The 25261-nt window shown below is 45.2% G+C and overlaps 1 protein-coding gene across 2 annotated transcripts; it reads right to left on the bottom strand.

Annotated features, from left to right (window-relative positions):
• Positions 1-3512: 3512 nt before the first annotated feature.
• LOC122909781 (zinc finger protein 558) lies at positions 3513-24697 on the bottom strand. 2 transcript variants are annotated; one of them, XM_044254314.1, is made up of 8 exons: positions 24492-24697; positions 23358-23446; positions 15048-15144; positions 14493-14581; positions 13752-13878; positions 8331-8426; positions 7580-7662; positions 3513-6863 (listed from the first exon to the last, which is right to left on the bottom strand). In XM_044254314.1, the coding sequence occupies exons 3-8, from the start codon at positions 15076-15078 to the stop codon at positions 6081-6083; spliced, it is 1209 nt and encodes a 402-aa protein (XP_044110249.1). In that variant the 5' UTR covers positions 15079-15144; positions 23358-23446; positions 24492-24697; the 3' UTR covers positions 3513-6080. The 2 variants fall into 2 exon arrangements, with proteins under 2 accessions (XP_044110249.1, XP_044110250.1); XM_044254315.1 differs by lacking the exon at positions 23358-23446.
• Between the last annotated feature and the right edge of the window lie 564 nt (positions 24698-25261).

Below are 25261 nucleotides of genomic sequence, written 5' to 3'. Positions count from 1 at the left end.
ACATTGCACTACGCTCACTTTGCTGCATCCATTCCTCTCCCATCCACCGATCCACCTTTAAAAAAAAAAAAAAAAAAAAAGTGGGGACGCCTGAGTGGCTCAGTGGGTTAAAGCCTCTGCCTTCAGCTCAGGTCACGATCCCGGGGTCCTGGGATCGAGCCCCGCATCAGGCTCTCTGCTCAGCCGGGAGCCTGCTTCCACCTCTCTCTGCCTGCCTCTCTGCCTGCTTGTGATCTCTGTCAAATAAATAAAATCTTAAAAAAAATAAAAAAAAAGCATTTTGAAGTAGGTTGCAGATAGGAGGAGACTGCCCCCTTAAACATGTAGCACACATATTAATTAGATCAAAAATTGGGGCTGGGGCGATCTTGCAAGGCCGCTCATTGCATGGCTAGCGCTTTGGTGTGAGTTGGTTCCTCTCCATGTGGACCTCTCCCTGGGCTCGCTTGGGCATCTCCATGCAAGGGTGGACGGGTTCCCCAGGAGAGGAAGCAAGTTTGGAGACTAAGGAGGAAGCTCCAACGTGTTTTAGGACACGGCCTGGGATCCGACATCCTGTCACGGTTGCAGCATTGTGTTTATCACCTGCGGCATATCCGATTCCATGCGGGAGGCGACTGGACAGGGCACGAATACCAGGTGGCCAGGAAGCGTGGTGGCCATCTTGGAGGCCAGCCGAGGCACCCACCTCTTCTCTAGGCCCCTTTGCTTCATCAGCCCAGAATTCTTTTATTCTGCTCATTTTCTCCTGAGAGCCTGGTTTCAGTGTCGCTGTCTGGAGCCTCATGGATTTTCTGTGTCGGGGTTTAACAACTTGGAAGGTCTCATTTCCCCCTTTACCTTTTTTTTATTCCTTTCCCTTCTCTATCCCTCTCAGCCTTGACCCCAGCTCCAGCCTTTTTTGCCCACTAGTGCCCCTTTGAGTAGATGTTCTGGGGTCAGCTGGAAATGAAGCCGATAAGCAGGGTCTGCTGTATGAAACGGTTATGTTGGAGGAAGTTTTGCTTCCTGAGTTCCTGTCCCCTACATACTGGGAGCTTGGAGCTTGGGCTCTCTGCTGGCTTATCAGGACTAGGATGGTCTCCCTTATTCTGGGGCTGGGGTCCTCAACATTTCCTGGGACAGGGGACACTTGGTTTGATGGGGTTCTATATATCCACTATAACCTGGGGACAGAGATATCTGCATTGCAAGAGAAGGCTGAACGTTTCCTGCTGGGGTTCAGATTATTCCCTGTGTTTGGGGTAAAGGAGGGGTCACCAAGGGGCAGTCATCTCAAGTTGGGGAACGCTTAAGGGATTTGCACTGTGGGCTTCCCTCTTTGTGTGGTTAAGGATGTTGCTTGCTGACCTAGTGTGAAGAGATACGGTTTTCTGGGAATGCTTGATGTTGTTGAACCTGGGTTTGCTTATTGAAATTGGTATTGCTTGCTTTCGGGGAGGCGGGTTACTCTTGGCTATAAGAGTACCCCTATATCTACTCTGAGGGAGGCAAGGGAAGCAAGCTGGGATTTGTTTTGAGTGAGAAGGGTGTCACATTTGCTGGAGCTCCTTTCTCCTTTAGTGTGTAGGGGATTTTAAGTTGCTTTGGGTGTTTCCATCCTAATCTTGGAGGGATAAGGGAGATACTTGCTAAATACTTCCATCATCAGATGGAGCGCTCATGATGTTGGGGGTAACCTCCAACTCCAATCCAATCCAACACCACAGTGTTTTAGTTTTCTCTCTCTTCTTGTTTGTAACAGTGAGAGGCTCTCATGAGCTACATGTTTACTTATTCAACCCTAGTATACAAATAAAAGTTTCGCAATCACTAATCCACAACATTGTAAGAAACAAATTTTTGAACCGAAGTGCAGGATTTCTGGACTATTCTTTTTGTAGTCAGTCTCATGTATCTGGTCAAAATATAGCTTTCCAAAGTAAATTTGGCTTCCTTCCTTGTGGTTATGTTATTCATTACAGTTTAGTCTATCTTGCATTCCCTCTGCTACCTGGCAGATTATTATTTTTTTTAACTTACAATAATATCCACTCTTCATGGTGTACATTTCTGTAGGTTTTGCCGTTGTGTATCAATCAACAGTCACGAGAGAACAATTCCATCACTCCCAAATTCCTTTGCGCTGCCCCTTTGCAACCATCCCCTTTTCTTACTCCTTGCCCCTGAACATCATTAATTTGTTTTCCTTCCCTCGAGTTTTGTCTTTTCTCAAATGCCATACAATGGAATCACAGAATAAATGGTTTTTCATATTTGGCTGCTTTCCCTTAGCAAAATCAATCAATCAATCAATCAAACTGAGGTATAATTTACATGCAATGCAATATACACATCTTGAGTGTATAATTTAATGTGTTGTGACAAATGCATATACTTAGGTAGCCTATACTTCTTTTGAGAGGCAGAACATTCTCTTTACCCCATCAAGTTCCCTCATGTCACATCTCAATCCCTGCTCCTTATCCCTCACCTCCATAACCTGAGTTTAGATGCAACCAATACTCTGATTTTTTTCTATCAGTTTTTTTTTTGCTGTTCTTAAAATTAATACAAATAGATTCCTATAATATTTACTCTTTGTGTGGCTTATCTTGCTCAGTATATTCCTACAGTAAATTTTAATTAACTTATAATAGAAAATAAAATGTTTCCTATACACCTGAAATCTCATAAAAGCTTTATATATATGTTAACTAACTGAATCCTTAATACAAATCTACAAAGTAGGCATTTCATTGTTTCTATTTTACAGATGAAGAAGTAATAGTTCTAGATATGGGGTGGCCCTTCAGGGGTGTCACAAACTGAGGCAAAGAAATTAGGCATTTGCATGCCTCATATGAACTAGTCATTGGAACTGGGTTGCCCCTGGAGGGTGGACATAAACGTAGGTGTGGCGCCCTCCTTTGGCCCAAGAGAATTCCAGAGGGAATGGCAGGGCAAGCCATTAGAACACTTCCAGCAGTTGGAGGAATGAGTGACTTAGTCCTGAAAGAATCTGAGAAATATATCACTGTCACCATTATGGCCCAACACTTAATGCCACTTGGATACACTAGCTTCTTAAAAGTAAATGCACACAGGATTCTGGTTGGTCCTCTTAGTATCTGCATCTTGGTTGCAGAAACTTTCAGAGGAAGAACAGATGAACAAATTATAGACAGCTCTCAAAAGCAGCTTTTCATGGTGTTGCAACTGGTACTTTTTTTAATGATTTGAGAGAGAAAGAGGGAGAGAGAGCGAGAGTCTTAAACAGTACCTGACATATACATTATACTCAATACATAGACTAGATAGACCATGTTAAGAACATGGACTGCCTGGTTCAAATCTGGGCTCTACCATTTACTAGCCAGGGAGCTCAGGCAAGTAATAGGAAACTGCCATGTTAGTTTTCTCTACTGTAAAATGAGGACAATAACAGTATATATTTCCTTAAGCTTACATTGAGTACTCAGTAATATCCATAAGGCATTCAGAAGAGTGCCTCATCTACAGGAAGGACTATGTAATATTTAGTCATTTATTAATATACTGAAATAATCCAGTATAAAAAATGATCCAAATATAAGGAACAATTCCCAAGAAAAAAACCTAATCCTGAATGTACTTGTACATCAAAATACATTAAGAAAGATGATAGAAATGACAAAAAAGTGTTAATCCATAACCCATAGCAGACGACTTTAATACATATCACTAAATAAATTTGAGGACAGAAATCTCAAAGTACATACTATATCTGAAAACACAATTAGCTTGAGTTTATGGGTACATACTCTACATCTAAAACTTAGAGAATAAACATTATTTTCAAAGAAACATGAAACACTTATAAAATGTGACCAACTAATAGGCTTACCAGTTAGATATTGCATTTAGCTGGACAGGAACAGAACATCACCTCAAAAACAAGCTAAAAAAAGGACTTTGGTTTTAACCAATTAGAGGTTACTTTTAATCGTATAATGACAAGTCTGGGAACAAGCAGTCCAGAGCAGATACTGCCAATCAGAAGTTTTGGAGATGCCCTATCACTGTAATTTTTTGCTGCACTGTGGTTTTTGTTATCATGATCAAAATTAGCTCTTCCAACTCTTGGCCTTGAGTCCATTTCCAAGAGAAAGAACGGGTAAGATGAACAGGATATAGGTGAGGCAAACAAGCCAAATGATGTTCTCCCCAGTGACTTCTACCTACTTCTTATGGTCAGGAGACTAAGGCAATAGTCCTCTGGGCTTCAAAGAAGCCTTACAGATTATTTTCAATCCTGCTCATTGACAACTTGAACAACAATAAAAACATTTTTTAAAGTAAGTAAGTAGGGGACAATGGACATTGGGAAAGAAGCTAAACAAATTGCCATACTAGGGTAGAAAGGTAAAAAAAGAATCAGCATCAACTCCACTTACCTGACAATAACGCCTTTAAACTATGAAAAGTACACAGTAAATATAGTTTAATTTCCACTACAATAAAGAATTTACTCAGGAGATATTCAGAAATGTTTTTCTGGATATGCTATGTACTAATATTTTTAAAGAGTAAATTATAGCAAACATATTACATACAAAACTATGGGACATAACTTAAGGTTTATTTTAGGGTACAGCTATAGATATATGTTTATACTGAAACAAAAGACTAAAAACTAATGAATTAGTGGCCCAATCTTAGGATGAGACACTGATAAAGGCAATCCCATACTCACTATTCTTTCCATTCCCAGTTTATTTTGTGGCCACTCAGTTAAGAGCTGAGGCATCCTCATACTGACTACTTTTCTAGGGTTTGCCTCCAATGTAGGTTCTCACAAATCAACAAAGAATCACTAAAAGATTTTTCAAAATTAATACACTCACAACTTTTGCATCCAGAAAAAACTTGGTATTTTTCCTAATGTAGGAGGTATTAGTCAAGGCATTCCCTTGATCTTTATATTCACAAGTGTCTGCAGGGAATTCTCAGCTTCCTAAGGAATGCGGAAAGATGACTTTTCAGGACTGATGACATTCAACAGGACTCTCTCTCCGGGATAAATCCTCATGCTTCTTAGAAACTGAGAGGACATTCAAGGTTTTCCCACAGTAGCTGTGTTCAGAATCTCTCCCCATCTTTTGGTCGGTAACGCGAACACTTGTGCTGAAGGGTTTTCCACATTCTTTCTACGAATATTCCTTGGTAGTGATTTCTCACATGGGCTCTCAGTGATGGGAGTCCGTGAAGGTTTCTGCATTCTGATGATCTTCATAAGGTTTTCTTAGTCTGAACTGTCACACGACTCCCTAGAAATAACACAAAGGCTTTCCTACAGCTACTGTCTTCTTCAGGTTTCTCCCCATAAGTAATCTTTTGTGGACGCTGGGGTGAGTCTGAGTTGCAAGCTCACCACAAAGATTGCACGCATGATGTTTCTCTCCAGAGTGAATTAACACGACTTATTAAAGGCTACTTCATATAGACTAGGTTAAAAGAACGAGAGTCCGCTAAAGGCTTTTCTTCACTGATTTCATGGCAAGCTTCTCAGATGGTTCCTCATGATCTGTCTGCTACTATACATACCCTGTGTAGTTTCTTCCCACACTGTGTGAGCAATACAGTCTGGAAGAAGTGATAACAGCTTCTTCGGAGGCTAGGTCGAAAAAGACAATGTGGCTTCTGCATTAGCGCTCCCGTAGATCAAATGCTTTTTTTGCTGCTACATAATGAAGATACTTATAGCCCCGTGGAGAGTGAGGTAATGAAGGTTCCCTGCCAACAACTGGCATTAATGTGCCGGACACGTGAGCTAGCCATTTTGGAAGAAGATTCTTCGGCAGTAAAGACTCAGATGAGCGTTGCTCCAGCTCACATCTTGGCCTCACCCCATGACAGCTCCTGAGCCAGAACTACGTAGCTAAGCCGTTTCCAAATCCCTGACCTATAGAAACTGTGAGATAATTAACGTATGTTGTCTGAAGCCACTGTGCTTCGGAGGGAAATTTGTTACGCAGCAATAGCTAACTCATACATCTAGTGAGTTCCCATCAGTTGTCTGAGAATTAAGAAATCAATGAATGCTTTCCTAGTTATTGTATTCATATCCACCTATTATGTATTCTCTTGTGCACAGAAAGGTAAGAGTTAGTGGTGAAAGATTTTCCACAATGATTACATTCATAGGGTTTTTCTCCAGTGTGAGTTCTCACGTGTTTCTTAACAGCTGAGAGATTATTAAATGCTTTCCCACAGTTACTGCATTCATAGGGTTTCTCCCCAGTATGAATTCTCTTGTGCACAGTAAGAGAAAAGCTACTACTGAAGGATTTTCCACACTGATTACACTCATAGGGTTTTTCTCCAGTATGAGTTCTCATATGCTGTGTCAGATATGAGCTCTTTCTAAAGGTCTTCCCACAATCGTGGCACTCATAAGGTTTCTCCCCTGTATGAATACTATTATGCCCAGTAAGGGAGGACCTTGTGCTGAAGGCCTTGCCACACTGATTACATTCATGGTGATTCTCTCTTGTATGAATTCTCTTGTGGCTTTTGAGATTGCAACTAGTGCGAAAAACATGAAAACACTGATTACATTCATAGGGTTTTTCTCCAGTGTGAATTCTCACATGCAGTCTAAGGGAAGAGGGATCATTGAAGGCTTTCCCACAGTCATTGCATTCATAGGGTTTCTCTCCATTATGTATTCTTTTATGAATAGTAAGGTAAGATCTACTGCTGAAGGATTTGCCACACTGATTACAGTCATAGGGTTTTTCTCCAGTATGAATTCTCTTGTGCTGAGTGAGGTTAGATTTTGTGCTGAAGACTTTAAAGCACTGGTTACATTCGTTGAGTTTCACTCCAAGATGATTTCTTTCCTGTTAATTGAGAGATGAATCATAACTGTAATTTATAGTATTTTTAATATTCAATGAATTTTTATGCATATGAACTCTCTTTCCAAAAAATTCTGTTATATTATTACAATTGATGTTTTGGCTATTTTCAGTGCTTATATATGGCTTCTGCCCGGTCTGAGCTTTTAGAAGTTATAAAAGATGGATGCTTTGCCACAATTCCTTATCATTATTCACAGAGCATCTTCTGATAAACTCTGATAAACCACTTTGCATTTCTTTTTTTTTTTTTTAACGATTTTATTTATTTGACAGGCAGTGATCACAAGTAGGCAGAGAGGCAGGCAAATAGAGAGAGAGGTGGAAGCAGGCTCCCTGCTGAGGAGAGAGCCCAATGTGGGGCTGGATCCCAGGACCCTGGGATCATGACCTGAGCTGAAGGCAGAGCCTTTAACCCACTGAGCCACCCAGGCGCCCCAACCACTTTGTATTTCAACAGCCAATATTCTGGTCACATTTAAGAAAATATTTACTTGTGGAAACTCCCAGTGAAGAAACAAGTTTGGAGCCAACTTATAGTTTTCCCCAAATTCACAGATTTTCACAGAATCTCTCCAGAGACACAATTTCCCATGGTGTAAATGACTTTCCTTTAATGACTCTGTTTACTTTGTGACTTTTCTAACTTATTCTCCTACTGTGGAAAAAACCCCAGAAATCAGCCATATTAGTCTTACCGCTTTTATACCACTGGAATGTTCTTTTCTAAAATCATGCTTCTTGGGAGTTAACCATTTGGCTTTAAGTACTGTCTCCAAATCTGGAAAAAAAAAAGAAAAGAAAATTAAATTTCTTTTCTTCAAAATGGAGAAAAGAAATAGTAAAGTGCACATATGAGTAAATGCAGACTCCCAGGGATCAGCATTTTGCCAAGAAAGTGGAAGGAGTATGAAAATTGTAGATATTAAAAAAATGATTCTAAAAGGATTAAGACTAATCAGAGATTTAAGAAGAAGGGATTATCAGGAATGCAAAGTAGGAAGGTATTGAACAAAGTGCTCGTATGAGATTTATTTAAAAAGGAAAAGGACTATTATAGCATTGTATGGTGACAGATGGTAGCTATACCTCTGGTGAGCATAGTACAACTTAAGAAACTTGTCAAATCATGACACTGTACACCTGAAACTAATGTAACATTGTATGCAATTACACTTTAATTAAAAAAAATGAAAAGATATGTCTTTTTCCCCCCTTCCTCTGATTCCAAGGTAATGTATGAGATACTTAACAAAAGGCAAAAAGGAAAGAAAGAATGTACACAAGGAAGCTCATACCAAATGTTCTTGACCATCTTTGTCGGAGAAAAAGACATCGTATAAACTTCCCTGCTTGACGTTTCCTAAACGTATTACTCCCATGCCCCAAATCACTGACCAGAGCTATTCCTCAAAATGACTCATATCCACCTGTCCACCTGATGCTCACCTGGACAGGTGCCTGGGAGAACGCCCCGCTCCTCTGTCACCACCTTGTCTTCTTGTTCCAATTGGGAGATCAGACTGGGTTTATCAACGTGATACCCTATTCACAGAGAAAAGACAGAAGATGTTGGCTGACTGTACAGGTGACAAGCAACCCCATGAAACTGGAGCCAACAGTTCTGAAGATGATCAAGTACGGCTTTTGCAGCAGTGGAATAACTACACATAAATTGTAATGAATATAGTAACTCTCAAGAAACAAATATTCAAGCACGCCCAATACCCAAGGGACAGGACATACACTGTCCCAAAGTCCATTTCCAAGTTTACACACATACTTTAGAAGCTCTAAAGTTTTTAACCATGGAGAATGTAAAGTCAGGGTAAGGAACAGCTATTCAGTTCACAGGGAAGGCATCAGACAGAAAGTTCCATGAGGGCGGGGACCACATCTGTCTCATTCATCACTGTATTCCTAACCCCAGCATAGACCCAGGGGCACAGAAGTGCTTCAGAAAGACTGGTGAGAAGAGACAATAGTGAAAACTGAGGGATATTGAACCAACAGTCCCTAACTCTAAAGAATAAACTGGGGAAAACCATCAGAATCAACTTTATCAGAACTTGGGAAACTTATCAAAAGTTCATAGCAACTTGGAAATTGTTTACTCAAGGACAACAACCAGCTGACATTTTCACTGACCCTTGTCTCATCCTCTATTCCCTGCTTTGGCTGCAACCTTGAAGATGAGAGCCCACATTCCTAGTACCAGAGGGAGTAGGATGGACCTTATTCCAAAGTTCTGTAGTTGTTTTGATCTTTCTGAAGGTTTGGCTCCAAGGGCTTGCCTTTATTTATCTAATCTCAAATTCTCCAAGGGCTGAGCTGGGTACTCAGTGGGGATGTACTGAATACATTTCAAGGAAAATATATTAGCCACCACTGCCTGAGGTCTATGATATATTACAGGAAAACGAAAGACTGTCCAAGAAACTTGGGAGGAAAAATATGGAATAAGATGTTCTGGGGAATTTTTAAAAGTTGCCCCCCCCCCCCAAAAAAAGTTGCCCTCCCATTTCTTTGAATCTAGAAGGCTGGCATTGGGCACATGCTCAGAAAAGACCTGAAACAGCACTAAGTCCTCAGCTTTGGCTGACCTTTAAGTTCTGCACAAGCAGAAAGTGAAGATTATGGCAGAGTTGTAAACTGCCTGCTGATTTGAAGGTATGTTCCCATACACACACACGGAACACATCTGCAGGGACAACAGGTTTTTACTTTTTGTTCCAAGCCTTTAAAAAAATCTTTAACCATGAAGTTAACATAATAGTTTTCTGGGACCACATATGACAAGTACGGACATTACAAAATTAGTTCAGGAGTGTCATTAAACATAAATACAATAAGCAACAACAACAAATTTTGGTGATGGGGAAAAACCTGATTCCAGAATTGCCATACAATAATGTTGCAAATGTCCATTTTGCAACAACAATATTTTGAGGCAGGAAAAGAAATAAAAGTGTGGCCCATTACAGGGGGGAAAAAAAAATTCCCCTCTGAGGAAGCCCAGCCATTAGACTTAGTAGTCAAGGAATTTAAATCAACTATTTTAAAGTATGCTCAAAGACAAAAAGAAAACTGTGTATAAAGAATAAAGGAAACCATAAGGATGAATTCTCATAAAACAGAACACATGTTAAAGAAACAGAAATTACAAAAAGAACCTACATAGAAATTTTGGAGTTGAAAAGTACAAAAACCGAAATGAAAAAAAGTCAGAAGAGCTGTTGAACGGCAGATATTGGCAGGAAGAAGAGAGAATCAATAAGCATGAAGACAGGACAATTTCTATTACCTCACTGGAAGAAGAGAAAGAAAAAAAAAATAAAAAAAAAACCAAAACACCCCCCAAACCAAAAAAACATTAACAGAGCCCCCCTAAAGACCTGTGAATACCATCAAACATACCAACAGACACATCATGGGAGTTCCTTAAGTGGAGAAGAGAATGAGGTAGAAAGAATATTTGAAGAAATAATGGCCAATAACTTCCAAAAAAACTGATGAAAAACACAAATGGACACAACCAAGAAGTTTAAGAAACCTCAAGTAGGCTAAACTGAGACACAGAGATTACTAGCACGTCTATCCTACAAGAAATGCTAAAGGGAGGCTTTCAGGCTGAAATGAAAGGATAATGGGTATTAACTCAAATCACACAAAGAAACAGAGAATCGGATAAATGAAAATACGTAAACCAAGAATAATTATATTGGGACGCCTGGGTGGCTCAGTTGGTTAAGCAGCTGCCTTCGGCTCAGGTCATGATCCCAGCGTCCTGGGATCGAGTCCCACGTCGGGCTCCTTGCTTGGCAGGGAGCCTGCTTCTCCCTCTGCCTCTGCCTGCCATTCTGTCTGCCTGTGCTCGCTCTCTCTCCCTCTCTCTCTCACAAATAAATAAATAAATAAATCTTTAAAAAAAAAAAAAAAAAGAATAATTATATTTTTGGTTTGAAATTCTCTTCTTTTTCTTACATGACTTACAAGAGAAATGCCTAAGCCCATAATTATGAATCTATGTTAATGGGTACAGAAGGCATAAACATGCAATTTGTGACAAAGCAATATAAAGGGAGTGTGTGTGTGCACACACCTATACAAGAGCAAAAATTTTGTATGCTGTTGACACAAAGTTGGTACTAAACCAAAACAGACTGCTGTAAGTTAAAATGTTAATTGCAGTTCCCCAGGACAACTATGAAAAAAAAAAACTAAAACACAAAAAGAAATGACAGGGCATCCAAATGGTCCCCTAGAAAACATCTAACACAAAAATAATAATTAAAGAACTAAGGAACAAAAATGGTATAAGACATGTAGAAAATAGCAAAATGGCGTATATGGGTCTTTATCAGTAATTATCTTAAATGTAGATGGATTAATCTGTCCAAATAAAAGGCAGATTTTGGTAGAACAGATAAGAAATATCCAATTATGTGCTAGCCATGAAAGACTCAATTTACATCCAAACACACTAAGAGGTTGAAAGTCAACAGATGGAAAGATATATTCTAAGCAGAGAGCAACCGAAAGATAATGTAGCTACATTAACTTCAGGCAAAACAGACTTTAAGATAAAAACTTACCAGACACAAAGATATTCTTTAATGATGAAAAGGTACTTCATCCAGAAGATGTAACAATTACAGACTAATAAAAACAGAATTCTACAATACTAGATTTCAAACTGACATAATTGAAGGGAGAAAGAAATGGAGAGTTCTATAATAGTTGCAGACTTGAACATCCCACTTCGCACAATGGGTAGAACCACTAGTTAGAAGCTTAACAAGGAAAAGGAGGACTTAAACAATCCTACAAACTCACCAGACCTAACAGACATATAAAGTACTCCGCTCCACCACAGAACACACATTCATCCATACACATACGGAACCTCCAGATCAGACAGACCATATGTTAGGCCATAAAATGAGACTGAATAAATTTAAAAGGAATGAAATCATTGAAAGTATTTTCTCTGAATATAATGGAATCAAATAAAAAAATCAGTGACAGGAAGATGTGTCTTGGAAAACTTGATACTGTTCAGGTGACAATACTAACCAAAGGGATATACTGATTCAGCACAATCAGCACCAAAACTCCAACAGCTCTTACTTGAATAAATGGACAAACTTGACCCCAAAGTTCATGTGGATTTGCCAAGGATCTCAAATAGAGGAGTCTTGAAAAGGAACAAAATAGGAATTCTCACAATTCCTGACATCAAAACTTAGGTCAAAGCTGGAGGCCTAGACACGCCGCAGCACCAGCACCAGGAGACACAGAGATTAACAGAACAGGATCGGGTGAGCGTAAACCCGTATGTCTGTGGTCATTTCAACTGTCAAAAAACAATTCAATGGGGGAAAAAACAGTCTCCTACAGAAGTGGACATTGCTGCTATAAGCACTGGGGTACACGGGTCCCTTTGAACCAGAAATTTTGTAGCCTCTGGATACATACTGTGGATAGGGTAGCTCTGTTTTTAACTTTTTGAGGAATCTCCACCCTGTTTTCCAGAGTGGGTTTACCAGTTTGCCTTCCCACCAACAGAGCAAGATGGTTCCCCTTTCTCCATATCCTCACAAACACCTGTTTCTTGTGTTGTTGATTTTCGCCATTCTGACAGGTGTGCGGTGGTACCTCACTGTGGTTTTGATGTGTGTTTCCCTGATGCTGAGTGATGCTGAGCACTTTTTCATGTGTTTGTTGGCCATCTGGATTTCTTTGGAAAAATATGATTTCACTCATATGTGGAATTTAAGAAACAAAACAAACAAGCAAAGGCGGAGGGGAAGAGACTCAGAAACCCAGAAACAGACTTTTAACTCTGAAGAACTCTGGTGTGTCAAAGGACACAAATAAAATCAAGACATACCACCACATGGGAGAAATGATTTCGGAATCATATTTTGGATAGGGAATCAGTGTTCACGATATATGACCAATCTTTATAGTCCAAGAACAAAAGATAAACAACATAATTTCAAATGGGCTTGAACAGACACTTCTCCACAGAAGACCTACAAACCGCCGACTACTTCGTGAAAAAGTGCTCAACGTCATTAGTGATGAGGGAAATGCAAATCAAAACCATCAAGAAATCCCCCTTCGCAACCATGAGGATGGCTACACCCGGAAAAACAAATGTTGGGGGGGATGCGGGGAAACGAGAGCCCTCACACCTCCGTGCAGCTGCCGTGGGAAATGGTGCGCAGCTCCCCAAAAGGCTAAACGTGGTAACACATGACGCAGCCTTCCCCTCCCAGACACGTACCCAGCAAAAGCAGAAACACGTGGAAAGGACAGCAAGGACACAAATATTCACAGCAGCACTGTCTGCAACAGCTGGTCAGTGCGAAGCCACCAAATGCTTATCAACCAATGAATGAATTTTAAAAATGTGCATGTGATTCAGTCACGACGAGGAATAATGAGCTGGTACAGGCCACGCCATCGCTGGACCTTGAACGACTATGCTGCCGAAAGCAAGAAGCCAGACAAAAGAGATCAGATCTTGGGGAACGCCGATGATATGAACCGTTCTCAACAGGCACGGGCACAGAAACAGGAGGCAAGCTAGTGGCTGCCGTTGGGGCCAGGGGGAAAGGCACCGGGTACTGAGCACTTCTGGGGGCGGGGCTGAGAGGGGCTGACACTGTCCCCCATTTGGACCGTGTTCTAGCTGCAGGGCAATGCCAAGGCAGCAAAAGCTGCTGCGCTGTATGCTTTAGAATAGTTACAATGGTGAATTTTATGGTATGGGAATGTTATGACAATTAAAAAAAAAAAAAGGACAAGAGGAAGTCTTGTCACCTGAGTCATTCAATAAATGCAGGGCGGAGGCAGGCTTACCCAGGGAGGCCAGGTTCCTGCAGGTCTCCCGCATCACGTCTCTGTACAGTGTCCTCTGAGAGGGGGCCAGCAGTGCCCACTCCTCCTGCGTGAACTCCACGGCCACATCCTCGAAGGTCACCAAGTCCTGAGCCGTCACAAGAATCGAGGCTTAGCCAAGGGCTACCCCCACCAAGTTGATAAGGGAACAGAAACGGGGAACCCCAAGCTTAAGATACACGGGCAGGGTTCTGAGCTGTGCTCTCCGCTGCTCCCGGGCTCAGCCTGCAGGGCTCCTGTCCTGTCCTCTCCTTGACGCCCGCTGCCAAGGTGGAATGTACCTCTAACACATAGGTGAGTCCCTTATTCCCAGGAGACTGTGAAATCCTGCAGTCTTACCTCCCTCAGCCTCGGGGTTGAGCATAGGCCCGGGACATGGCAGATGCCAGAGAAATACTTGGTAAATGAATGAGTGATTTCCTCACAGCCACCATCAATCACTTGAGTCTAGGACACTTGAGTTTACCTTCCCCTTAAAATTCTCAGTGGAACAGGACGTAGCCAGTGACCGTGGAGGAAGCTTTGCCGCGTAGAAAATGTTGACAAACACGGCCGCTGGCTGGGCAGCCCCTCACCCCATCAGATGCCCGGAGACCCTGCGTGTCCGAGGCCTGGTTTGGCTGTGGGGCTCCAGGTCACTGAGAGATAATCTGACCGCTGATCAAGGGAATGATGATTTGGAAAAAGGAGTATCTGACTCACCGGTAACCAGCTTGTCAGGAAGCCATGCACCGACCCTTCCTCCTCTGTGCATCCTTTTTGAGGAGAGGCTGAGAACAGGGAAGGCTGAGCTGGAGAGAAAGAAATGAATCCAAGGAGGTCGGGATGGCTCTGTATTCTAGCACTCACCGGTGTGGGGGCTTCCCCACCTACCTGTAACTGACCATACCCCAACACACACACGCACACGCACACGCACACGCACACGCATGCACACACAGCCTTCACAGGAGGCAGAGCAGAGCCCTGTCTCACCAAGGCCAAGACTTTTACTGCACTGGAGGAAAAGGCGAGAATTCTCATTTCACAGTGGAGGAAACTGAAGTTCAAGGGCCAGCACTGTTACTTTATCAAGTTTACAGAAAGAATTTGAGGCATAATTCAAAAACTCTCCCATATTCACCACACAGGTGACATCTTCACAGTCGCCCAAACAAGCAACACCCCAAATCCCAAGAACCACATGGGGTCCCCGTGACTCCCGCTCTGTGGTGCAGGGGCCTTTAATGCTTGGACTCTGGGGACCCCTGAACTTACCACAAGTCGGGGACAGAACCACGGCCGCCATCCTGTGACTCAGACCGAGAACCTGGACGCTCCTCCTCTCGTCCCCACGGCGCACGCAGGCCAGGTTCTGGAAGAGACGGGGAAACAGGAGCCTTCACAGCCTCTCTCCCTCCCCCGGCTACTGAGGACGGACCTGTCATAGCCTGCCCGCCGTGTCCTCCTTCGAAGCACACGTGGGGTCTCCAGTCCTGGACCACTTTGCTGAGAAGGGGCTGAACACAGGGCACGTGAAGGCAGAACCTGTCCTCTTCTGTCCTAACCGGTACGACCAGCTCGGGCCTGCGCCGCCCCCATGGAATCCTCAGGCTCACCGAGTCTCAGGGCACGTTCTTCCCATCCAAGTGCCTGTCGCACACACAGTCCCGGCTATGACCCTTTACCAACTGGACACGCTGGCACCTGCCTCCCATCAGTCCTTCCGCCGCCGGTCCCACCACCGTCAGATGACGTCAGAGGGCGAGCGGATGACCCTCACTGGGTTGCGAGTGTGCCCCCATCCTCGCTGGCCGCGCCTTCCTTCGGCACCACCCTAGACCCTGTCTTCACCGGCCCCGTCCTACCCTCTAGGACAGCAGCTCAGAGATGTCGCTCTGAACCCAGCCTCCCAGACGCGCCCTTGTTCACTCCGTGTCTCTCTCCCACACAAAGGACTCGGTCCGGCCGCTCTCCTGCTCGTCAGGCAAGCCCCGTCCTCCCTTCCCGCTTCCCCCGCGTGGATTTCCCGAGCCCTCGCTTACACACGTCCTCATCTCTCCACCCACCGTCACGCCTGCCCAGCAGCGCTCCCATCAGGCGCGATTCCAAACCTCTGCCTGCTCTGTCATGCTGCCACCTCTAGGGCAACACGGTCACAAACGCGCAGAGCCCTTGACCCTGCGCGGCACCCTGTACGTCCGTGCAGCTCCCTACCCGCCCACCTGCTCCCATCTCTTTACACCCCACACGCCCTCCCTTCTTCCCTCCAGAGGAACCAGCTTCCTAAATGGTCCTCGGTGACCCAAGCCTCCTGGTGTCCACACCCACCTGCGTGAGGCTGATCCGCGTGACAAGAGTACCCTGGAGGTGACTCGGAGAGGAACTGAGGCCTCCCCCCGACAGCAGCACCGGTGTGCCGGCCTGGAAGCCAACTGCCTTGGCAGAGAACCCTCAGCGCCCGGCAAGACTTCGGATCGCTGCAGCCCCAGTGGACATCCCGCCGGCAACTCATCAAGTCCCTGAGCTAGAACCTTCTAGCTGAGCTGCTCTGAATTCCTGAACCACAAAAACCATGAGAGATGCCACAGGATCATTACTGTCTTCAGTCACTGAGGTTTGGGACAATCTGTCGGGGGGCAACAGATAAGAAACACACCCTGGTGTGGCAGCTGGTCCTGCCTCCTACTTCTCAGAGTGACCTTCACGGGAGGAACTCTACCTGCCCATGTAGCACCCCCCCCCCACCTCCAGCGGCCGCATGCACCATGGTTCCTGCCCTCCCTCCTGTTCCAGACTTGAGCTGCTCCCCTTCTGTATCAGGTCAGGGTCTGCGGCTCTGTTCTGGGCTCTGTCCCGCCTGCTGTTTGAGGAGCTGCGCACAACGGACTGTCTCATGCCCGCCCTGCCCTTCCGGCCCCACCACTCTACTGGACCCTTTCTTACACCATGGAAACCTGATGCACTGTTTTTCAGTAGTGACAATCTATCTTCCGTTTTCTAGTTTTTATTACCCAGCCCCTCGCTCTCTGATCACAGGCACAGGGTCTCGCTCTGACTCATTTCCTCGCATCCCACCTCCTCCTCAGCCCAGAACCCTCTGGTTTTCACCACTACCATTTCAAGGACATGACCCTTGGTGGAGCCTCCCGCGATCTTATATCTTACTCATAATAACAGAGATGCACACGGCAACTACACAGATAACCTTTTTTTTTTTTTAAACCTGTCAGATCAGATCAACAGACCTAGTGGACCACATCTCCTCTTGGCAACCCTGTCTGGAAAGGCACGCTCATGCACTGCTGGACATAATTCCTAAGGAAGGAAAATTGCCAGCTGCAGGCAAAATGCAGCAACATTTACACCTTCCCTGCCAACCACAATCTAGGAACCTATCTCAGGATACACAAATACTAAAGGGCAAGGACACAAATACTAAAGGTCAAGGGTGTGATGATTCACGCAGGCCTTATTTAGAATATCAAAGGATCATCAATAGGGAATCAGCTCAATGAACTAGGGACTACCCACAGAATGAAGAAACTCTCCCAGCCAAAAAAGAAACAGATGATCTCTAGGTATTGATAGACATTCTTATCTCCAATAAGTGTAAGTGAAAAAAAAAATTAAATTAGAATTAAGTGAATTTAAAAATTTTAAACTAAATTAAAATTAAGTGAAAAAAAAAAAAAGTTTCAAAGCAGTGTCATCCCTATAAAAAGGGATGTTTCCTAAGGAACGAATGCCTCCTTTCCCTGGAGTTCGGGAATCAAATGTAACTACATAGAACGCAGCTTCCTGAGGTCTCTGTGTGTGCCCTCCCTGCACCCAACAGATCCATGCAATCAAGGCTGCTGAGTGTGAGCAGGGACGGGAACCTGGGACACTAAGAGTCTGGGCCGGGTGGAGAGAGTTCAGGGCCTCTCTGCCTCCTGGGCCTGTGCGGACAGATTACCGCCCCCTGTCCCAAAGGTGGCCAGACTCCACTCCTCAGAATCTGTGAACGTGTGAGCTTCCACACACAAGGGATTGTGGAGCTGTGATTAAGGTAAGGCTCCCGAGATGCGGACAGTATCCAGAATTATCCGGGTGAGCCCAAGGTCATCACAAGAGGCCTTACGAGAGGGAGGGAAGATGGTCAGGTCAGAGAAGCGGGATGATAGAAGCAGGAGTCAGAGAAAGAGGCTGGAAGCTGCTACCTACCTACACCGCCCTGCCCTGAAGACAGAGGCAGGAGCCACAAGCCAAGGAAGGCAGGTGGCCTCTGTGAGATTGTAAGGGCCTATTTAGCCAGAGCAATTCCATCCGATTAAACAGTAATTTTGTTGTTTACGCAGTAAAACTTAAACTGATACCCCCCCCCCCCCAGGACTTACTTAAAAGCAAGTCCGGGAAACCAGTCCCAGGTAACAAAGCCCAAATACAAGGGCGGGTCAGGCCAGGAGGAGACATCTGATCAGTGGGGGCACACACTGTCTCCCTAGCTACCAAAGAATGTGGGCCCCACCTTTTGGGCGCCAATTCTGACCAAGGTGATAGGCTAGTTCAAATATCTACTATAGAATAAACTGTGATTCAATTGGTCACTTGTGTGGGACCGAGCATGACTGTGCAGCTTTCTCTGTGTGTTGCAATTCCATCCGTCACCTGTGTGTGGCCAGGCTCAACCACATGGCCCTTGCCCTTTAAAAGTTAGCCGGTCATCTGTACCCCAATGTTTATAGCAGCAATGGCCACAGTCACCAAACTATGGAAAGAACCAAGAAGCCCTTCAACGGACGAATGGATAAGGAAGATGTGGTCCATATACACTATGGAGTAGTATGCCTCCATCAGAAAGGATGAATACCCAACTTTTGTAGCAACATGGACGGGACTGGAAGAGATTATGCTGAGTGAAATAAGGCAAGCAGAGAGAGACAATTATCATATGGTTTCACTTATTTGTGGAGCATAACCAATAGCATGGAGGACAAGGGGCGTTAGAGAGGAGAAGGGAATTTGGGTGAATTGGAAGGGGAGGTGAACCATGAGAGACTATGGACTCTGAAAAACAATCTGAGGGGTTTGAAGTGGCAGGGGGGGTGGGAGGTTGGGGTACCAGGTGGTGGGTATTATAGAGGGCACGGCTTGCATGGAGCACTGGGTGTGGTGAAAAAATAATGAATACTGTTTTTCTGAAAATAAATAAATTGAAAAAAAAATAATAAAGAATGAAAAAAAAAAAAAAAGTTAGCCGGTAAGGCTGGGAGGGGTCGCCCTCTCTTTAAGAGGCGGCTCTGACGGGTTGGTTTGATTCTCGAGCATCGAGAAATAAAGCTTTGCTTGACTTTCGCTTTTTATCAATCAGTCTCGTTCCTTTGATTACAGACCCATCAAGATGGAAAAGACACAGAAAAGGAATCTCCCCTAGAGCCTCTGGAAGGAATGCAGCCCTGCAGACCACTGAGGATTTCTGCCTTCCAGAATGGGAGAAGAAATCTGTGTTGCTGTCCCTAGTCTCCGGTCATTTGTTCCAGCAGCCACAGACAACTGCTGTGGAGCCTCCTTCCCTTCTGCAGCGGCAGGGTGTGTCCTTTCTCCCCACCAGGGACCCGATCTGCACTCTGGAAGAGCCCAGTCACAGCTGAGCCATGAGAGGGCTGGGATCCAGCCGCTCCCGGAGCCCCTGAGGAAAAGCAGGCTAAGCAGGTACCTGGGGCACTTTCAGGCTCTGAGGACCCCATCAGGGTCTTCTGGCAGGTGACATGTCACAGGAGGGCAGAGGGGTCTGTGCTCAGTTTAGAGATTCAGCGATGCCTGCAGCGGATGCATGTCCGTGCTGGAAGAAGGTTGGAGAGGATGGGCCACCTGGAGCCAGTGCTGCCCAGCAGAACTTTCTGGGATGCCAGAGATGTCCTCTAACTCTGCTCTGTCCAGCTGGTAGCCACAGCTACATGTGGATACTGAGCCCTTGAAATGTGGCCAGGACGAATGAAAAAAAAAAATTCTGATTGTGTTTCTTATTGGTTCCACTGAAATAGCTACAGGTGACTCGTGGTTCCCGCAGTAGACAGGGAAGCCGTGGACTGCTCAAGCCTGACTTCTTCCAGGATGCGGAGGAGGGGGCCTATGAGTGGCAAAGCAGGATGAAAGCATGGGCCCGGGTGAGGGGGAGGCCTGCAGGTTCGCATGGACAGAAGCTGGGGGCAGAGGAAGGGCCCAGTACCGTCTGACAAACGCAAGCACGAACGAAAGCATCGTTGCATTTTCTCAGTTCTGAACTCCCGGGTCTCCTCTTTCCACTTCTTTCCTACTCCACAACCACCATCGGGGCTTAGGGAACCATCACCTTATCCCTTCACTTCCTCTTACCAGGCCCGGTCTTGCCTCTGAAGTCTTCCTTCTGAATCCTGAAGTCCATTTTAATCCACATGCACAGACCAAAGGTGAATCACATCCTCCCAGTGCTCACATCGCTACCATGTCTCTCTGCTAGCCCCAGAGCAGAGTCCAATCTAAGACCTGACCTAGTCCAGCCTGCCCTGCTCTGTGCTCCCCACTTTGCTGGCTCGGCTCAGCCATTCAGGTCTTCCCAGCTCATGGAGGACACAAGGCTCTCTCCTGCTCTGGGGTTGTCTTTATGCCATTCCCTTTGCCTGAAATGCTCTCTTGAAAATACTCCCTTGCTCCAAAAACTCTACAGCTAGCTGAATCTGACCCCAACCTCAGCTCTGAAGGTCAATATCAGCCCTTCTCAAGGCCTCCCTGTTCCCTCAACTGAGTTCTATGTGCCAAGATCCCACATCACTCCTGTCATGAGTTGTTAAAAATCACAATTCCTGGGGGCCTGGGTGGCTCAGTCAGTTAAGGGTCCTCCTTTGGTTCAGGTCATGATCCTGGAGTTCCAGGATTGAGCCCCACACTGGGCTTCCTGCTCAGTGGTGAGTCTGCTTCTCCCTCTGCCTGTCACCCTGCTTGTCCTCTCCCTAATAAATAAATAAAATCTTAAAAACAAGTAAAATAAAAAAAGTGGACTTTTGGAACTCCATCAGGATCAAAAGCTTCTGCACAGCAAAAGAAACAGTCAACAAAACGAAGAGGCAGCTCACGGAATGGGAGAAGATATTTGCAAATGATACTACAGACAAAGGGCTGATTTCCAAGATCTATTAAGAACTCTTCAAACTCAACACCCCCAAAACTGATAATCATGTAAAAAAAAATGGGCATAAGACATGAACAGACACGTCTCCAAAGACATGCAACTGTCTAACACATGAAAAAACGTTCATCATCATTAGCCATCAGGGAAATTCAAATCAAAACCATAGTGAGATACCACCTTACACCAGTTAGAAGGGCCAAAATCAGCAAGACAGTAAACAAGTGTTGGAGAGGATGTGGAGAAAGGGGAACCCTCTTACATTGTTGGTGGGAACGCAAGTTGGTGTAAGCACTTTGGAAAACAGTGGAGATTCCTCAAAAAATTAAAAATAGAGCTTCCCTATGACCCTGCAATTGCACTACTAGGTATTTACCCCAAAGATACAGATGGAGTGAAAAGAAGGGCCATCTGTACCCCAATGTTCATAGCAGCAATGGCCACAATCGCCAAACTGTGGAAAGAACCAAGATGCCCTTCAACAGACAAGTGGATAAAGAGGTTATGGTCCATATACACAATTGAGTATTATGCCTCCATCAGAAAGGATGAATACCCAACTTTTGTAGCAACATGGACGGGACTGGAAGAGATTATGCTGAGTGAAATAAGTCAAGCAGAGAGAGTCAATTATCATATGGTTTCACTTACTCATGGAGCATAACAAATAGCATGGAGGACATTAGGAGAAGGAAAGGAAAAGTGAATTGGGGGAAATCGGAGGGGGACACGAACTATGAGAGACTGTGGACTCTGAGAAACAAACTGATTGAGAGTTTTGGGGGGGGCAAGGGGGGATGGGTGAGCCTGGTGGTGGGTATTAAGGAGGGCATGGATTGCATGGAGCACTGGGCGTGGTGCATAAACAACGAAATCTTGGAATACTGAAAAAACACAGAATTAAATTAAAACAATTAAGTAATTTTAATTCCCTATTTAATTCTAATTCCCTATTAGAATCTAATTTCCACGAAGGCAGAACAAGGTCATTTTGGCTCTCCCAGGTCTCTGTTACCTGGCCCAGGGCCTGGCTCACAGAGAGCATGAGCCACGCTGTTTTGTCTAGAATTGTCCTGGTTTGAACACTAAATGTCCTGTGTCCTGGTAAGCCTCTCAGTTTCAAGTAAACAAGGAGGGTTGCTCGCCATAAACTGTGCACTCAAAGAGTATCTATTGCATGACAAATAAACACTCTCCTCCAAAAAATTACAGGAAATCTAGAATGAAATTGGGACACACGTGCACCCATACATGGAATTAGTAAAACCCAACAACAGAAGACTACCTAACAGGATCATCTGTAACATCAATCACCAGACTGTTATTTCAGAAAAGTTTTTTTTTTTCTTTGAAAGATTTCATTTATTTATTTGAGAGAGAGCACAAGTGAGAGAGATCACAGAGGGAAAGGGAGAAGCAGACTCCCGCCTGAGCGGAGAGCCGATGTGGGGCTCAATCCCAGGACCCCGTGATCATGACCCGAGCTGAAGGCAGATGCTTAACCCACTGAGCCACCCAGGCGCCCCTATTTCAGAAAGGTTTTAAGAAATAAAGTTAATTCCTGCCAGAAGACAAGGTAGAGAGGACAGTCTTTGTGGAAACAAGTGCCCTATCTCCAACACACATGTTGTTGGGTATTCCTCGAAATAATGTTAAATCTCATTTTGAAAAAAAAAAACCCATTGCTGGTCAATTCAATTTTAAATTTCTGTTACTAACAGAAAGAAGTTCAAAGAATTTTTCCCCCAGATGTCCATATATTTTTAATCCTTGTGGAGCATTTATAGGACTTTAGATTTCAAACTGAATGGGTCTCGGGAACGCTGCTGAGAAGTCCTGCTAATCTTTAGTGGGAGAACTTGTAATATTACGTATACATGTAAAAGTTTTATATATTTATCCTTACATAGAAAATCCTGAAATTTTTAGGACAGAATGCAAGAAAATCTGTATTTCTCTACCATTACATTTAGTGATTTATATATTTGTTTACTGTGTCCTTGTTTGCATATAAATGTATTTATTGCCTTATTTCCACACACATAACCACACTCACCTTAGTATCTTTCCTTTGAACATAATCCATCAAACATACAAATAATTTTTCTTAAGATACCCTCACTCGGGCATCTGGGTGCTTTAGTGGGTTAAAGCCTCTGCCTTCGGCTGCGGTTGGCTCAGGTCATGATCCCAGGGTCCTGGGATAGAGCCCCGCATCCGCATCTAGCTCTATGCTCAGCGGGGAGCCTGCCTCCTCCTCTCTCTCTGCCTACTTGTGATCTGTCTGTCAAATAAATAAATAAAATCTTTAAAGAAAAAAAAAATACCCTCACTCTTAGCGGCTCTTTGTGTTTACAGCCTGAGTACAGGGAAGCCCATCAACAGCTCATCTGCACAGTGGAGGCTTCTGGAACCTGTTACAAGTTCCTCATGGTCCTCACCTGGTCACAAAAATCCACAGATCAGTGAGGCTGGTGGACCCTGAAGCTGGTTTTAATACAAACTTGAGTTCAAGAGATGCTTTTCTTGTCTGGGGGAAAAAAAAAGACACAAAGATCGTTTTTGAGGCCTTTTTATAGAGAGAAATTGTTCATGGATAAATAGACCACCCATCCGTCTTTTTTTTTTTTTTTTCATTTATTAAAAGTGTCAATTTTGGCAGTGACTGGATTTACCAGATTCCCCACCAGCCATCTGCACCCCAAGTGGAAGAAAGCAGCATCATGCTGTGTGTGCATCTGACTTCCTCAACTCATCTGGCTGGATAAAGATTCTTGGTGACTATATATACACTTTATGTTTTTTAAATTTTTTAAAAAATATTTTATTTATTTATTTATTTGAGAGAGAGAAGGGGAGGAGGAGCGGAAGGGGAGGGCGAGGGAGGGAGAAGGAAGCTCAGGCAGATTCCATGCTGAGCAAGGAGCCCAGAGGGTTGCTGGATCCCAGGACCCTGAGATCCTGTGACCCGAGTGAAAACCAGGGGTCTGACGCTTACCCGACTGAGCCACCCAGGCGCTCAATGATGCCAGACACTTTAAACCGGGCTTGTCACTTAGGGGGCGGTAAGTGACTCAGCTGACTTTGAAACAATTTCCACGGCTGACCCAGGATTTCAGAGATTTGGGGGCCCTACAGCACGAAGTCCCGAGCCCGGCACTACAGATTATGCATCGGTTTTTGGAGGAGGGGTGCTGTTCCGTGCACCGTAAGATGCTGAGCTGCAACCCCGGCCTCCGCCCGCTAGAAGCTAGTTGCCCCTCCCCACACCCCCATTAGTACAACCAAAACAATGCCTCCAGACATTGCTCAAAGTCCCCTGCGGGGGCAAAACCAGCCCTCAGTGTGGGGTCGGGGGCGGTGCCCGGAGTCGGGAGAACACCAGCTTGGGACCGACCTGAGGAAACAGCCCAGGGGAGGAAACGGGACTCCGGCTGGGGACAGAGGGACGCGGGGACGCCAGAGCCCGTGCCTGGAAATGCTCGCGGCCCGTGTCCCTCCCTGGGCGCCTACCGGAAGCCCCGGACTGCCCGCCGCGCTCCGAGTCCGGCCCCTCGCCCCGAGGCCAAACATACCACGTGAAACCGGTCCCCGGGGAAGAGGGCACTCCCCACGCAGCAACCACCCGAGGCTTCTTCCACGGCACCGCCCCACGCTTCCGCTTCCGGTCTCGGGCTGGTCGCCTCGCGCCCCAGTTCCGGTCTCTGTGGAGCCGCCGCGGAGAGGGAAGTTTAGGGGCTCCGAGTTGGGTCGGGCGGGGTCGACCGCCGCGTATCGCAGCCACCCGCCAGGATTTCTGGTTCAATGAGGGAGGGACCCACCGCCTGGGGCAGGGTTAGCACCGGGAACGGAGACCAGCCCTAAGGGGCGGGGCTGTGGGCAGTGCCAGGTGTCGGGGCGGAGACCAGGTCTGGGGGTGGGGCTGTGGGCGGGAACAGCGAGAGGGCGGGCGGGCAGGTGGGCGGTGGCAAGCTCTGGGGCGTGGCAATAGGCGGGGTCGCAGTCGGGGGGAGGTACCGCGGGCGGAGACCAATTCCAGGGGCCAGAATGTGGCCGAAATAAGCTTGGCCGGCAGGAGTGTGGGAGGCAATCAGCTCCCGGGCCGCGGCTGGAGGCGGGGCTTCACGTGTACCTCTGGACTGCACTAGCAACAGGATGCAGAAGAAAATTTTCTGCAGTCTTTCCTCCACGTTTACACAGCCTCACACAACCCTAAAGAAGGACGTGTACGTAGTTAGGGCTTTTATTTTTTTGTGCATGTTTGCTGTCTTAATTTCTTTAAAAATGGATTATATATGCACATACCTCTACAACTTGCCTTAGAGATCTAATGATCTTTTGAAAA

This window comes from Neovison vison, chromosome 6 (assembly GCF_020171115.1).
Source record: "Neovison vison isolate M4711 chromosome 6, ASM_NN_V1, whole genome shotgun sequence".
Taxonomy (NCBI): Eukaryota; Metazoa; Chordata; class Mammalia; order Carnivora; family Mustelidae; genus Neogale; species Neogale vison.
This window is presented reverse-complemented; position numbering and strand designations above follow the sequence as displayed.